Source organism: Trichosurus vulpecula, chromosome 4 (genome assembly GCF_011100635.1).
Source record: "Trichosurus vulpecula isolate mTriVul1 chromosome 4, mTriVul1.pri, whole genome shotgun sequence".
NCBI classification, from domain to species: domain Eukaryota; kingdom Metazoa; phylum Chordata; class Mammalia; order Diprotodontia; family Phalangeridae; genus Trichosurus; species Trichosurus vulpecula.
In genome coordinates, this window is record NC_050576.1 from 214,956,897 (window position 1) to 214,973,219 (window position 16,323).

General features: G+C 37.1%; 1 protein-coding gene across 1 annotated transcript in view; it reads left to right on the forward strand.

Annotated features, from left to right (window-relative positions):
- Nucleotides 1-3,995, forward strand: part of P4HB (prolyl 4-hydroxylase subunit beta) — a 32,501-nt gene extending 28,506 nt beyond the window's left edge. Inside the window, exon 11 of the mRNA XM_036754098.1 lies at nt 1,115-3,995. Within this exon, the coding sequence (XP_036609993.1) occupies nt 1,115-1,195 (81 nt within the window). The 3' untranslated portion in view covers nt 1,196-3,995. The remainder of the gene's footprint in view (nt 1-1,114) is intronic.
- Nucleotides 3,996-16,323: the final 12,328 nt, after the last annotated feature.

A 16,323-nucleotide genomic window follows, 5' to 3' on the forward strand; every position in this document is an offset into this window, starting at 1 on the left:
CCTTCTGACCAGTTGTTCAACCCCCTTACCTTCTGTGGGCTGAGAGCTCTGAAAGCAGCTGTTGGCTGCTGATTATTCAGTGCCTCCCAAGGCCTGCTCCTGGTTTGCTTGGGCTGAGTCTCTGCTGGTGTAGCCTGTGCTGGACTGTGCTCTACTTTCACCCAGGTGCTACAGACCTTTCCTGCAGACCTTCTAAGTTGTCTGGCTGGAAAATTATTTCACCCTATCCTTTTGTGAGTTCTGCTGCTCCAAGAATTATTATGGCATTATTTAAAGGTCTTGGAGGGGTATTGGGGAGAGCTCAGTCTAGTCACTGCCTTTTCGGCTCTGTCCCCTCCCTATCATTCTAGCTTTATTATATATTTATTCCATTCCTTGCCTTTTGAAGTTGGCCTTCTCTCTGTTTCTCACACATGGCACTTCTCCTTTTTTCTGTTTGCCTTTGCATTGGCCCTCTCTCCTTATCTTTACCTCACTTTCTTCAAGACAGCTCAAACACCACCTTCTACATGAAGTTTTTCCTGATGTCTCCCCTTCTCCCTAACTGCTAGTGCATTCCCTGTTTTGGATTTATTCAGTAGATAATTATATGACCACACCGCCCCTCACCTGATAGATTGTAAGTGACTGGAGGGCAGGGTCTATTTCATTTTTGTCTTTGTGTATCCAGTACTTGGCATAGTGTCTAACTTATTTGACTGGCTGTCTTTGAACATTCCAAATCCTGTGTACTGTTTTTTTAAAACAAATCTAAAAGATCATGGGCATGTCATTGGGGTTTCTTGTAGGTTGGGGGGACTTGGTTTTTCTCCTGTTCTATGTATGAGTATCCTCATTTCTCATCCCTTTGAGGTGGTTGGGGTTGGTAAGGAGGAAACTGCCTGATACCTGTGAAGTATGTTCATGAATTGTTCAAAGACCTGAATGATTGTTTTTATGGCTTAATAAGTGGCAGTGTAAGTGAGCCCCTCAGGGAACAAGAATAACCAGTCTGCTTCCTTGAATAAAGGAGCAGATGTATTGAGTTGGAGTATTGGATGTTTAGGCTGGATACTAAGGAAAGGTCAGTGTTGGACTGACAAGTAATCAAAACCTTTTATTTATTTAACTATAGGATCTAGAAGACTTGGAAGAAGCTGAAGAGCCAGATATGGAAGAAGATGATGATCAAGTAGCCCCGAAAGATGAATTGTAAAGAGGAGAACTAAGTTGACATATCCCAAAAATAAGACACTACATTATGGGCTGCTCCAACCAAGCAGCAAATGCATCTGGAAACTTGTAAGATTCACAGCTGAAGGAGAGTGTTGATTGAAAATCCAGGGATTTTTTTAAAAGTAATATTCATTCTAACATGTATGTAAATTCAAATGTCCTTTCCTTTTTGCTTTTCAATTTTTGAAAAGTGAGTTATCTTTAATAGCCCAGATCATTTGGTGAGACTCCTATTCTTTCAGGGGAAGGGGTGGGGGATGTGGTGTAATTTTTTTTGTACTTTTTTTTTGTCACACGTTTTTTGGTTTGAAGCGGGTTGTAAAGTTAAAAGCATGAGTGCTGTTGTCATTACTAAACCATTTTAGTGTATGCTACACTCATGATATCGCCTATGAAAGTTCATGTCATCCTTTTAAAAAAAAATCCTGCCTGTAGGGTTTTTTTTTTTTAACACATTTGATAATTCAACAACATGTCAGGGTGTCAAACAGCAGTGTCACTCACCTTTTAGCTAGTCCTCCCTGGAATCAACCATTCCTTAGTCTGGGGAGGGGCAACCACTAAGCTAAATGCAAGGACTCTCCCCTTCACACCAGTGTTACCATGGCTGAATGTCCTTGTATTTTTGCTTTCAAGACACTTTTTTAACGCTCTGGAGTTGGATAGGACTATGCCATCATTTGTTTGTTTGTGTTTTTTTGTGACAACAATCATTGGTGAAAGGGAAGATAGTTTCTGGCTCCCCTCCTCAGACTAGATCCAGAAGTAGTACCACCTTCTTCCCTGTTACGATACAGGGTTTTGTTCCACGACTTTCTGGTGAGTTGCTCTGTGAATACTGGATTCTCTTCCAAGGCCTACTTGATGCAGTAAACCAGGACGCTTATGATTATTGGGAATTGGGGAGGGCAGTGTGTGGGTATGGGCCACGGATGTTTGAGCTCAAACTTGATAACACTTTAAACATTTCCACCATAATGTTGGAACTGAACACATTGGCCAAATAAAGTTGAAATTTTAATATTTGGTATCTTACTAACTTTATTTTTTAAACCCATATGTAATTAAGTCCAGTATTAAGGATCTAGAGAGAGTGTGAGAGTGAGAGAGAGTGTGTGTGTGTGTGTGTGTGTGTGTGTGACCTTAAAACCTAATATGCAAGAAATTGTGTGGAGAATGGATTTAATGGTTTCTAAAGGGGGCTGAAGGACCCCCTAAGGACAGTTCATGTTGTCATTTCCTTTAAGACTAATTTTTGTAAACTTTTGAGGTATGATGGATACATTAAGTCTCACTCATCCCTCAACTCTTTTCAGCTTGACTTCTTATCTGAACTCTACTGAAACTGCTCCTACTGATATTCTTTTAATTGATTAAAATCCAAATCTCATGGTCTTTTCTCAGTATTCATTCTTCTTTCTTGATCTCTCTGCTTTATGACAGTGTTGATCACCTTCTCCTGGATACTCTTTCCTCTTCCAAGTTTCATCAGACTGCTTTCTTTTGGTTCCTTTGCCTGACTGCTTCTTCTGAGTCCTTTGGGTTCATCATCCGTATTGTGTCCCACACACCCCCAGCTGGGGGTGAGGTCTGTCCAGGGCCCTCTTACCTACACTGTCTTGGTGACCCTATCAGTTCCCTTGGGTTACTGATAAAGAATTCTGCACTCTTTATCCAGAGCAAGTATCCCTAAGCTCCAGCCCCCTGGGTATTAGCATTTCAGACTTAATATGTCCAAAACAGAGCTCAACTTTACGTCTTTGAACTTGTCCCTACTTCTAAACTTTCCTGTTAAGGGTACCATTGCCCTTCAAGTGTCACATGTTTGCAAACTAGTGTTATCCCTCGACTTCTTACTTTTTTTCACTGCAGATAACCGTTACTAAATCTTATTTCTACCTCCACAAAATCTCTTAGATGTGTTTCCTCTTTCTTCACACAGCCACCACCCTAGTTCAGATCCTTATCATTTTTCACTTAGATTATTACAACAGGTTTCTGACTGGTATTCTCTCCCTACTCCACCAGTGATGTCAAACTCAAATGAAAATATGGGCCATTTATCCATATGTAAGGATCCCTGCAGGCTGCTTATGAACTTAGTTTTAAAATAGGTTTTTATTATATTTTCATTTACTTTGTTAAATATTTCCCAGTTAGATTTTAATCTGGTTTGGGACAGTACACTGGAGAGTATTGGGGGTCACACGTAGCCTGTGGGCTATGTGTTTGTCAACTCTGCTCTATCTACCTTGCTGTCAAAATGATTTTCCTTAAAAGATCTGACCATGCACTTTTCCTACTTGGTACACTACAGTGACTTTCTACTGCCTTTAGGATAAGATGTAAACTCTTGTTAGCTGACCAAGGGTATGAAGGATTTTAAAAGCTAATCTTTCCAACCTCACTACATATTACTCACCTTCCCACGACATAATTCAGCCAAACTGGTCTATCTTATTCATGGTACTCCATGTCTGTGCCTTTGTACTGGAGGTCCTCATCCTAACTGCACTACCTCCTTGTTTCCACCTTCATGATAACCACTCAAGTACCAATTATGTGAAGCTTTTCCTAAATCTTATCCCTCACCAACTGCTAGTGCCCTTGCTAACTACTTCGCATTTATTCTGTATGTATTTGTTCAGTGTGTACTTACATATGTCCATGTTTCCTCTGATAGAATGGAAGCTCCCTGTGAGCAGGGATTTTTTTTTTTGGTCTTTGTATCCACAGCACCTGGCACATAGAAGTTTAATAAACACTGATTTCAAACTTGATTTGGTAATAACAATATTGAATAGTCACAGTTAAGTGTCTAGTAGTTTCTCGTAATGCTTGCTAATAATAGGAGAGAGATGCCAGAGGGTCATGCCTTTGAGGTGGAGTGCCAGAATCCAGCAGAGCCTGGGAGAAAGTTCCCTTACGAGAAGCCAGTACTGTCTCAGTAAATGAATTGTAGCCTGAGTGCTAAAAAAGAAATACCAGGGAAAACAAAAACAAAACACCAAACTGAATAAGTCATTGGGATTCAAAGAAAATCAGGAAGTTCTTCAGATGAAAACAGTAACTTCATAAGTACAGAATTGTAGAGTAAAAAAATGACCTTAGGGATACAAGAATGTCTGGAAGAAATGAAACAATATAAATAATGAAATTAGAAATGAATAAGCACACCAGCCTTGGACTCAGGAGAACATGAGTTCAAAGCCGGTTTCGGACATTTGACACACTAGCTGTGTGACCTTGGGCAAGTCACTTAACCCCAATTGCCCTGCCCTCCCCCCTCAAACAAAAAGATTAAAAAAATTTTTAAGAAAAGAAATGAATAAGCTCTGGAGGAAAAAAAATGGAAGGGGGAATAAATACCTTTGAACAGAAGGTGGAAAATCTTATCTAACTAATGGACTCCTGAAAAATAGAATGAAACAATGGTATTCAATTACTTGGACAATAAGAAATATTTCAACAAAGTCAAAAGATTTTAAAAATAGAAATTGTACAGTATCAAAAATGCCTGACCTGGAAAACAAGTCAAGAAAATTAAAGACTCAACAGACTCCCTGAAAAACCAAAAAGAAAAACTTGGGTACCATAGTTCAAGAAATTCACAAAAGAAACCAGCTCAGCTCTATTAGTACCAAAGGGCAAAGTAAAAATAGGATCTGTTGGTCCCCTGAAATAAACTTAAAATAGAAGACACTCGGGAATGTCATAGCCAAATTCCAGAGCTTCTAAGTCAAAGGGAAAAAGTACCAGAAGCAGCCAGGAAGTACCAAGGAACTTAGAGTCAGGATCACACAAGACTATGTTGCAAGTACTACAAAAGAAATGTTGGAATATAATAAATGTTCCAGAAGCCTAAAAGGAAAAGAGTGCATATGATTCTGTGGGGAGTGAGGAGAACCTCTAAGAGAACAGAGGATTTTCCATTCCTGATGAAAACACCAGAGCTGTGTAGAAACTTTGAAATGCAAATACTGGGATCAAGAGAAAGCTAGGAAGCTACATTTGAGCAAAGGGAAGGGGCTCAACATTGAAGAAATGCTTATGTTCTAATCAGGGTTAAGAGAAGCGTTCTTTCAGAATCTCTGTCTTAAAGCAGCATTGAAAAAGTTATGAAATAGGAACAAAAGGACTGACTGGTTTTGTTGGTGTTAAGAAAAGGTGAAAAGAAAGGGTGAAGAAAGAATACACTAAGAAAGACATGAAGGGAGAGGAACTTATTTCCATAGTTTGGGTGTATGACATGAATATGCAAATATGGAGGACAAGGTTGGGGGAAGTGGCATCTCATATTCTGAATTGCATAAACCAGAGTTGAACAAATGTACAAAAGCGTTTGGTGGAGAAATATACAAACCAAAAAGTGGCGACACGGTGATGGGAGTTTAGTAGAATCAAAGGATTAGAAAAAGCATAAGAACCATTGGTCACCCTTTGAGCTTCTAGAGAGAAAAGGCAGAAAAGTAGGGAGAGGGTATTTAATCTTAGATTATTATTATTGGTCACATTCCTTTTCCCATCTTTGTGGAGAAGAGTGGGAAGAGAAAAGTAGAAGAGTGATGAAAGATAATACACTTAATTAACCATGAATGTGAATGGGATGATGAAGGATGACGGAATGGATTGTTTGTAGTTTACAAACTATGTTGTTTATAAGAAACACTTGATAGTAAAGACTCCCTCAGACAAGGCAACAATAAAAATAAATATGGTAAAGTAGATGAAGAGAAAGTACATTGTGTTTATAGGAACTGAACTGCAGATAATGAAATAATATCAGTTCTTAACATAATGCACCAAATAGCACAGCATCTAAGTATGCAAAGGAAGTTCATCAAACTACATGAAGAAAAAGACAACAAAATTATGGTAGTTGGGGACCCAACAGGCTGTGCTTGGAAATAGGCAAACTACAAAAAGATAAAAGTTAAGGAATTAAATAGAATTTTAGAAAAAGTATGTAATAGGTTTCTGGTGATTACAGATATGAGAATAGAAAGGAATATATTTCTCACAAAAATCAATCATGTTCTAGGACATAACAGCAAATGCAGAGGCATTAAACATGCTTTATTGAGCATAATAGAATTATGGTCGGAAAACTACCTTTGAAAAAATTAATACTTAAATGGTGACTAAATACTTTCACCCTTATGAACTGATGGGTCAAAAAATAAACAATGGATAATTTCATCAAAATATGACATTAATAAAGTCACATACTTTTGGTATGCAGCCAAAGCAGTCCTTAGGGGAAAATTTGTATCTAAACATTTTCATCAACAAAAGAGGAAACAAACAGATCAATAAATTGGACATGTGTAACCCAGGGCATGATTAAGATCCATTTACTATTTACTAATGCCACAATTAGTTTGAATGCATGCAATCAAACTTTATTAATCACTACATGTAAACACCACCCTTCTAGGAACAAACTATCAACTTGATTCCTAGATGTCCTGTGTTTCATACTTGTACTCAGAACAAGGTTCCTTCTCTGCCTAGCTGTAAACCTTGTGTCTGCCTCTGAGGTGGTGGTCTGGCAAATCTCTGCAGATCAGCACTGCTCTTGAGCAAACATGGAATGTTTGAATCTCAAAGTTCAGGGAACACAGGAATCAGTTCGTGTAGCCACCTAGAAGTAGGCTGATGGCTGGGGCCTCTAGTGGATTTTTATGGTTTTGCCTAAAGATGATTAAAAAAAAAGTGCATCTGAGTTCTTATTGGTGATTGATTTACCTTAGCTTCTGAGGAAAGGAAACTATCAACCAAAGCTTTAGTTTCCTAACATCATTAATAAGTGTTTATCAGTTACTGTTTACCAAATTGTGGGGGATATATCATAAATAATTGTTTACTAAATTTGGGAGATTATATGTCATTGACAAACTATAAACATGCTTATCTTCTTATAGAAAACTTATATGACAACTGAAGTCACAAAAGAGAGGCTTTGAACAAAGTGGAATTACTCACTTTAAGTTAACATACTTTTTCCCATTACAGCACACACTACATCCCACTACAGTTGCATACTAAAAAATGCTAGAAAAGCAACATTAGAAATCTCCAATTAAAAACAAAAGTAGAATTCTGAAAATAAAAAAAAGAGATAAAACAATTGGCTTAGTAAATAGAGCACTGGACCTAAAGTCAGGTAGGCTTGAGTTCATAGCCAGACTCATATGCTTATTAACTGACCCTAGATAAATCACATAAACTCAGCTTCAGTTTCCTCAAGTGAAATGGGGATAATGACAGCATGTACCTACCAGGGTTGTTGTGAGAACAAAATTAGACAATATTTGTAAGGCATATTGAAAACCTTAAAGTGTTACATAAATACTAGTTATTATTAATTGAATTTATAAAAATGAGACCTTTTATTTAAAGAAATAACTAATAAAGCTGATCAATAAAACAAAGCCAAATTTCCAAGATCAAAAATGAAAAAGGTGAAATCAATAAATATTAAGTGTTTACTCTGTGCCAGGGACTGTTGTTAGGTGCTGGGGATACAAAAAGAGGTAAAAGATAGTCCCTGCCCTCAAGGAGTTTATAATCAAAGGAGGGAGACAAAGAGCACACAGATATATACCAAGTAAGCTACATATAGGATAAATAGGAAATCACAGAAGGAAGGCACTGGAATTCAGAAGAGCCAGGGAAAGCTTCCTGTAGAAGGGCTGGGGAGAGCTTCCTGAGATTTGAGTTGGGACTTGAAAGAAGCCATGAAAGACAGCAGGTAGAGATGAGGAGGGAGAGCATTCCAGGCATAGGGGACAGCCAGAGAAAATGCCTAGAGCTGAAAGATGGAATGTCCTGTTCATGGAACAACTAGGAGGCCAGTGTCACTGGATCCAAGAGTATGTGTAAGGGAGTAGGGTATAAGAAGACTAGAAAGGTAGGAAGAGGCTAAGTATGAAGGACTTTGAATACCAAACAGAGCCTTTTGTATTGTATTTGTTCCTGGAGGCAATAGAAAGCCACTGGAGTTTATTGAGTAGAAAGGTGGCATGAAAAGTCATTAAACTCTGCCTACTATATACCCCACAAAGAGATAAAAGAGAGGAAAGTATCCATATACACCAAAAAAAATGTTTATAGCAACACTTTTTGTTTATAGCAAAGAGCTGAATGCTAAGGGGATGCCTGTCACTTGGGAAATGGCTGATCAAGTTATGATATATGGATGTAATGGAATATCGTTGCACTGTAAGAATGATAAAAAAGGACAAATTTAGAGAAACTTTGGAGGATTTGTATGAACTAATGAAGAGTGAAGTGAGCAGAAACAGAACAATTTTATACAGTGTTCCCCCTTTTATAAAGCAACTATGAAAGACTATAATCAATGCAATAACCAATTACAGCTCCTGAAGACTGCAGATGAATCATGCTTCCCACCTCTTGGCAGAGAGGTGATAAACTGGAGCTTCAGAATAAGATATGTAGATTTTTTTTTTTTTTGCTTAACTATACTTTTGTTATAGGGAGGATTTTTATCTTGCCAGGGAGAGGTGGTTTCTATGTCTGTGTAAGAGAAATAGGGGAGTAGTGGTAATGATAGGAAAGAAGGGGAAGGAGAAGGAGAAGGAGGAGGAGAGGAGGAGGAGAAGAAGGAGGAGGAGAAGAATGAGGAGAAGAAGCAGAAGAAGAAGCAGCAGAAGAAGAAGCAGCAGAAGAAGAAGCAGAAGAAGAAGAAGAATACGAAGAAGAAGAAGAAGAAGAAGAAGAAGAAGAAGAAGAAGAAGAAGAAGAAGAAGAAGAAGAAGGAGAAGAAGAAGAAGAGAAATAAAAGGGTGTGGTGGAATCATTAAAAAAATTTTAAAAAATACACAGACCAGAGCTGAAACAAGTTCAGGAGAGGATGCAACAAAAGGGCAGCGTTGTACCTACCATCTTAAATGTTAATTTAAATAATTATATACTTTTAGAAAGTCATGCTTCCATTGTTTTATATACTCTTTTTCTGTTCTTTAAATAAACTAATATTCATGTTTGTCAAATTCATATATATTATATATATATATATATTCATATAATTAAGGAACATGCTAGAAACAATTAGAGCTTTTGTTGTACAGTAGCTAACTGGAGCCTTCAAAAAATATTTCTCCTATTCTTCAAATTATAGGTATACTGGTTTAAGAAAATCTAATACATAAAATTCAAACTTTTAAAATAAGGTTTTTTACTGTAGAGACATATATACTATATGTGTATATGTATACATATGTGTGTGTATACACATACATGTCTATATATAAAACACTAATACTTTAATTTGTCCTAAAATTGTTACTTAAATATTTCAAGGGATTTCCTCTGTCTTGTGTTCTTATTCTGGTTAAGTAAGTCAATACCTTTTATGTATCCTTCTGGAGCTTTCTCTAGCCTTCGACAATGTTGGACACTCTCTCATCCTTAATATTCTCCTCTCTCTGGGTTTTTGTGACACTACTCCTGATTTTCTTCCTGTCTGCTCCTTATTCTCCTTCGCTGGATCTTCATCCAGGTCGCATTCACTGTTAGCTAATTGACAAGTCTCTCTGTCTTAGGTGTTTTTCTCTTCTACCTCTATACTATTTTGTTTGGTGAGCTCATCTAATCCCATGAATTCAGTTACCATATCTATAAAGATGACTCACCTATCTATTTATCTAACCCTATCTTCTCACCCAACCTCCAGTCTTAAATCTCTCACTGCCTATTTGACATCTTGAATTGGATGTCTCATAGACACCTCAAACTCAACACGTCTGAAACAGCTCATCTTTCCCTGAAACACTCCCCTCTTCCTAATTACTGTTACTTGCTAATTGCTTCCTCTTTCTTATTACTGTCACCTCATGTCACTTATTACTATCACCTCATGTCTCCATTACTGCAACAGCATTCTGGTTTCTCTCTCTGCCTCAAATCTCTCCTCACTCCAAACCATTCTTCACTTAGCTGTCAAATCGATCTTCCTAGAGTATAGATCTGACCATGTTTCTCCCACATTCTATAAATTTCAGTGGCTCCCTATTACCTCCAGAATCAAATATAAACCCTGTCTGACTTTTAAAGTCCTTCATAACATAAACCCTTCCTCACCTTTCCAGTCTTTTTACACTTTACTTTGAAATCTGTGATATAGTGAGATTGTCCTCCTTGCTGTTCCTTGTACAGAACATTTCAACTCCCCATATTCCATCTCAAATCTCTGAGCATTTTCATTCCATGCTTGGAATTTTCTCTCTTCATCTCTGCCTCCTAGTTACCCCGTGTCCTTTTAAGGCTCATGTCCCACCCTCTGCAAAAAGCCTTTCTCTATCCCCCTAGTTGTTAGTGCTGTTCAGCTCCTAATTGCCTCCAACTCTGGAGTACACACACACACACACACACACACACACACACACACACGGGTGTGGTTGTCACCTAAAATCTAAAACTGAGGTGGTTGAAAGGTGGCCTCTTCTGGGTGTGTATGGTAAGACATGTTAAGTTGCTATTGGACATTGGCAATTCCAGCTGTGGTTTGATATCCTTGAATTCTAACGGTCCATCCTAAGGGTTACTAAAGCTCGAGGCTACCATTTATGTTTTAGCATACAAATGTAATGCAGAAGGGTGCTCAGTAAATATTAGCTGTTGCTTTGTATTTATTTCTATTTTTTAAGCCCTGTGGATTTTTACAACACAGTCATTTTTATCACCCTCTCTTGAAATAAAGAAGGATAATTTTTAAATTAAAAGTTTATTTTTTAATTCATAGAAATCTATTTTCTCATCCTCCCACCCTTTCATCCCATTAAAAAAAGAAAAAGAGAAACAGATGCCTTCTAACAAATATAGTCAGGCATAGTCAAGCCAAATAAATCCCCTTCCTGGTCCTGTTATAATACACACACACACACACACACACACACACACACACACACACACACACACACACACGTCTCATTCTATACCATGAATCCCTTACCTCTCTATTGACAGGTGGGTAGCATTCTTCATCATCACTCCATTAGAATCATTGATGGTCACTGCACTGATCATAGTTCTTAAAGCTTTCAAATTGTTTGTCTTTATGCTACTGTTTTTACATAAATTGTTCCCTTGGTTCTGCTCATTTCATACTTCATCAGGTTATAAAAGTCTTCAGAATTGTTCATCTTGGTTTTTTTTTAATTTTTTTAAAATTTTTTTTTGTTTTTTTTTTTGACAGAATTGTTCATCTTTATCATACAGGCATGAATGTAAATTTTTCTGATTCTGCTTACTTTACTCTGAGTTAGTACATACAAGTCTTTCCATATCTCTTTGAAACCATCCATTGGCTCATTAAAGCAAGTAATGAGGTAAACTTTACTTATAAGGTGTTGGTATACTATAGCAAATGCGATGTTCCATCTGTTGTCCCCTCACCTCTCTACTAAGAAGAGGGAAGGGCATCTCATTCCCCGCTCTTCAGCACCGAAATTGGTCACTGAATTTAATCTGAGTCTAGCTTCCTTTTAGTATCTTTGTTTACAATATCTTTGCATTTATTTTACCCTGAAGTCTGATGAAATTTCAAGGTGAGTTGGTTCTGGCCCTCTCCTTTTCATTTAGAATGTGCTGATAATAATCATGGCTAGCTAGGTGCCTTAGCACATTCACCCAATCACCTGAGAAGGATGGCTATAGTTTAGTAGACAGTATCAAAACATGATTAAGGTTTATTTTGCTCTTGGTTTCCCAGCTAACCTGGGAATATAGTCTATATCCTAGCTAGCTCAAAATAAGAAAGGCTCATTTATCTCACTCTTGTCTCAGTGAGGATTGTGCTTAACCTAAGCTCCAGCTAGAATTTAAGATGTTCTAAAGTAGATGCTTTCCTAATGGAAGGTGAGCACCCTAGGTTTATGACTATTGCTAGTACTACTATTACCACCACTACTACCACCACCACCACCACCACTACTACTACTATTATAACCACTACCACTACTACTAGCTAATATTTTTATATATTTTATTCTCCCCCCCAAATTACATGTTAAAACAATTTCAAACATTTTCAAAAAGTTTTGAGTTCCAAATTCTATCCCTCCCTCCCTCTCCCCCTTCCTCCCTGCCTGTGACAGTAAGCAATCTTATAGCTTATACATGTGCAATCAGTAAAACATTTCCATATTAGTCATTTTGTACAAGAAGCCTCAAATAAAAAAAAAAGGAATGAAAGAAAGAAAGTGAAAAACCATATGCTTCAGTCTGTATTCAGATAGTATAAGTTCTTTTTCTGGAAGCATGGCTAGCTAGCCATGATTATTATCAGCACATTCTAAATGAAAAGGAGAGGGCCAGAACCAACTCACCTTCCAGTTCCATCTGGAAGCAGATGGTATGCTTCATCATTAGTCATCATTGCTGGGATTGTCCTTGGATCATTGTATTGCCGAGAATAGCTGTCATTCGAAACTCTCATCTTGCTGTTACTGTTTACAACATTCTCCTGGTTCTACTCACTTCACTTTGCATCAGCTCATGTAAGTCTTTCCAGGTTTTTTTCTGAAATTATCCTACTTGCTATTTCTTATGGCACAATAATATTCCATTATGATAATATACTACAGATAATTTAGCTATTCCCCAATTGTTAGGCTCCCTCAATTTCCAGTTCTTAGCCACCATAAAAAGAGCTGCTATAAGTATTTTTGTACAAAAAAGTCCTCCCCCCTCCGCCTTTTTCTGTCTTTGGGATATAGACCTAGTTAACATTTATAAAGCACTTTAAGATTTGCAAAGCACTTTACAAATGACATCTCATTTTATCCTCACAACATTCCTGGGTGCTATTATTATCCCGATTTTCCATATGAGGAAACTTGAGGCTGAGAAAGATGTTAAATGACTTTCCCAAGGTTACACTGAGCCAGTAAGTGTCTGAGGTCAAATCTGAACTCAAGTACTCCTTACTCCACTTCATCTATTCACTAAGCCACCGAGCTGCTAGGCATCCAAATTTAAATGAGCATAAATATTTAAATTATTCATAGTTAGAGATTGTAGGTGTAAGGGGCTACCCATTCCATAGGATAGGGTATGGACTTAAGATTTCATGGTACCAGTGCATCTGTGATTTACCATTTTAGAGGTTGCCTAGATCACTGAGGCTAAGTGACTTGGTCTGAGGCACACAGTCAATACGGTCTTCCTAGCTTCAAGCTCAGCAGGCACTGGCTTCCTATTGCCCCAATCTATCTATTCAGCCTTATTGGATATTACTCTCCCCTCTTCTCCATCCTCTCTTCCGAACCCCACACCTATGTCTCACCCTTCCATACTGTGATCTAGCCAAGTTGGTCTTCTCTTTCTTTCTCCTCACCCCCATCTCTTTGTACTAGCTATCCCCCACATGGGAAATGTACTTCTTCCTTGACTCCATCTCATAAATATCCTCTCCTCCTCTGAGGGGCAGTTGAGGCACCATGTCCTGCATGCAGCTTTTCCTGATTCCTTCCTCCCCTTCAACCACTAGTGCCCTCCATCCAAACTATCTTGTGTCTAACTATTTTGTGTGTGTATACGTATGCATGCATTTATTAGCTCCGTATTTATGCTGCATATATTTTTATATTTACTTCTTGTTCCTGTTAGAATGTGAGCTTGTTGCAAAGGGGCTTTGTTTCATTATTTGTATTTGTATCCCTAAGTCCTAGCACAGTACTTGGCACATAGTAGGTGTTTAACAAATTCTTGTTGATTGATTGGTGTCAATAAATATTAGCTAGTATTATAGCTATTCTCCATACTATAATACCATACATACTATATTATACAATATTACAATAGTATTATACAATACTATATTATATACTATACTATATTATACATTATATTTACTATACTATATTATACACTGTATTATATTTACTATACCATATTATACACTATATTATACTTACTATACTATAATATAGGATAATACTATATTATATACTATACTATATTATACATTATATTTACTATACTATATTTACTATACTATATTATATACTATGTGTATATATACTATATTATGTATTATACTATATTATATACTATATTTACTATACTATATTATAGTATACTATATTATACACATTATATACTATATTATATTTACTATACTATATTATAGTATAATACTATATTATATACAATACTATATTATATACTATGATATTATATTGTACTACTACTAACATTTGTATTTTACAAATGGCCTCTCCTTTTATCCTCACAATACTCCTGGGTGCTATTATTAACCCAATTTTCCATTTGTGGAAACTGGAGGCTGAGAACGAGGTTAAATGACTTTCCCAAGGTTACATTGAGCCAGTTAAGTGTCTGAGGTCAAATGTGAACTCAAATATCCCTCGTTCCACTTCCTAAGCCACCTAGCTGTTGGCATCTCTGCCTACAAGGTATCTGTTCTCTGGGAGAGAAATTTAAATGAGCATAAATATTTAAATTATTCACAGTTAAAGATTGTAGATTACTTATTTCACTGGGGCAGATGCATCTGCAATGTAGTAGTAATAGTAGTAGTAGTAGTAGTAGTAATACCCCAAGGGGTGTGTGTGTGTGTGTGTGTTTGTGTTTGTGTATTAATAACAGCTTACATTTATATAGAACTTACCATGCACCGGGCATTGTGCCAAGTGCTTTACAATTATTATTTCATTTGATCCTTACATGGGAGGTAGGCAATAATTATCCCCATTTTGCAGATGAGGAAACCAAGGCAAAGAGAGGTTAAGTGACTTGCCCAGAGTCACACAGCTAGTAAAGGTCAGAGTCTGAATTTGAACTCAGATCTTTCTGACTCCAGGTCTGGAGATCTATATGCAGTGCCAACCAGCTGTCTCGACAACTCAGAATATTTGTGACAGGGAAAAAAAAATTGTTCCTGGTACCTCTTCCCTTTGCAGAGGCAGTCAATTTGCTGTACCTCCTTGTGTTGGATTTTTCTGGGAGTTTGTGGATTGCTAGCCAAACTCTGTCTGGCCTAGCTGGAGGATTAGTGCATTAAGCCAAAAGGTTGCTGTGTAGATAGGCCTTTTGTATTAAGTTTTCACTTTTTTCACTCTCCTGACAACAGAAAGAAAAAAAACCCTGCACGTAGGCAGACTTTAGCTGCCCAATATTATTCTTGCCTATACCATATGTGGTATTATGGGAAGAATGAGGTCCTAACAGCCAATACAACTGGATTTTAGTCCTGGCTCTGACATTAATCTAGAGAATGGACTTATAAAGAGATTAACATTTAAATTTTTTTAATGGAATATGCTAGTCTATTTTTGTTCTAAAAGTATTTATGTAAAATGATGTAAGCTAAGTTATATTAGAAGTTTGCGTATTTCAGGAATAGTCAACGGGGATTTCCCCATTGGGGGAATTTGTTTTATTTGCCTGTGCCTATTATTTGCTATTAGGGTTTTTTTTTTCCTTCTGTGGTGATGGGAAGGAGAGAAAATAAATGTTTGTTAAATGAAAAAATAAAATTTCAAAAGAAGTTTATGCATATAGAGATCAGATCCTCAAAAATACTGATTTTATTTTAGCTATATCATACCTTTACTTAAAAACTGGTCACATATATCCTTTATGGAGGAAAAAGAAATCTCAATATAACTACTTTTCTTCTGATCATGTTCATGTTTTGGAAAACATTTGTTCAAAAAGCCTGGACTAGGATGAAGTATGATGGCATCAGAACGTTGAGAGATTCATTTCTTCTTAGGGCCAAAGGTAGTTTCCAACGCCAAAAAGTATTTGCATCACAATTTCCAGCACACCCAAAAGTGCTCTCCCCACACAGGTATCCTTAAGTCTGGCCAACAAAGAGGTTAAAGTGAGAAATGTCCAAAAAAAAAAATTCCTTCTATTTGCAGATATTTAACCATCTTTTGTATTTCACCCTTTTATGGTACCTCATTTGATCCTTCCAACTCCTGGGAGGTAGATAGGGCAGAGAGTTAAGTTTCCACAACCATAGGAAAAGAGAACAAAAATACTATCTTCGCATCAAAGGGTTTTGTTTCAAGTGTACAATGTGCAACTTTAGTCTCCATGTAACACTGG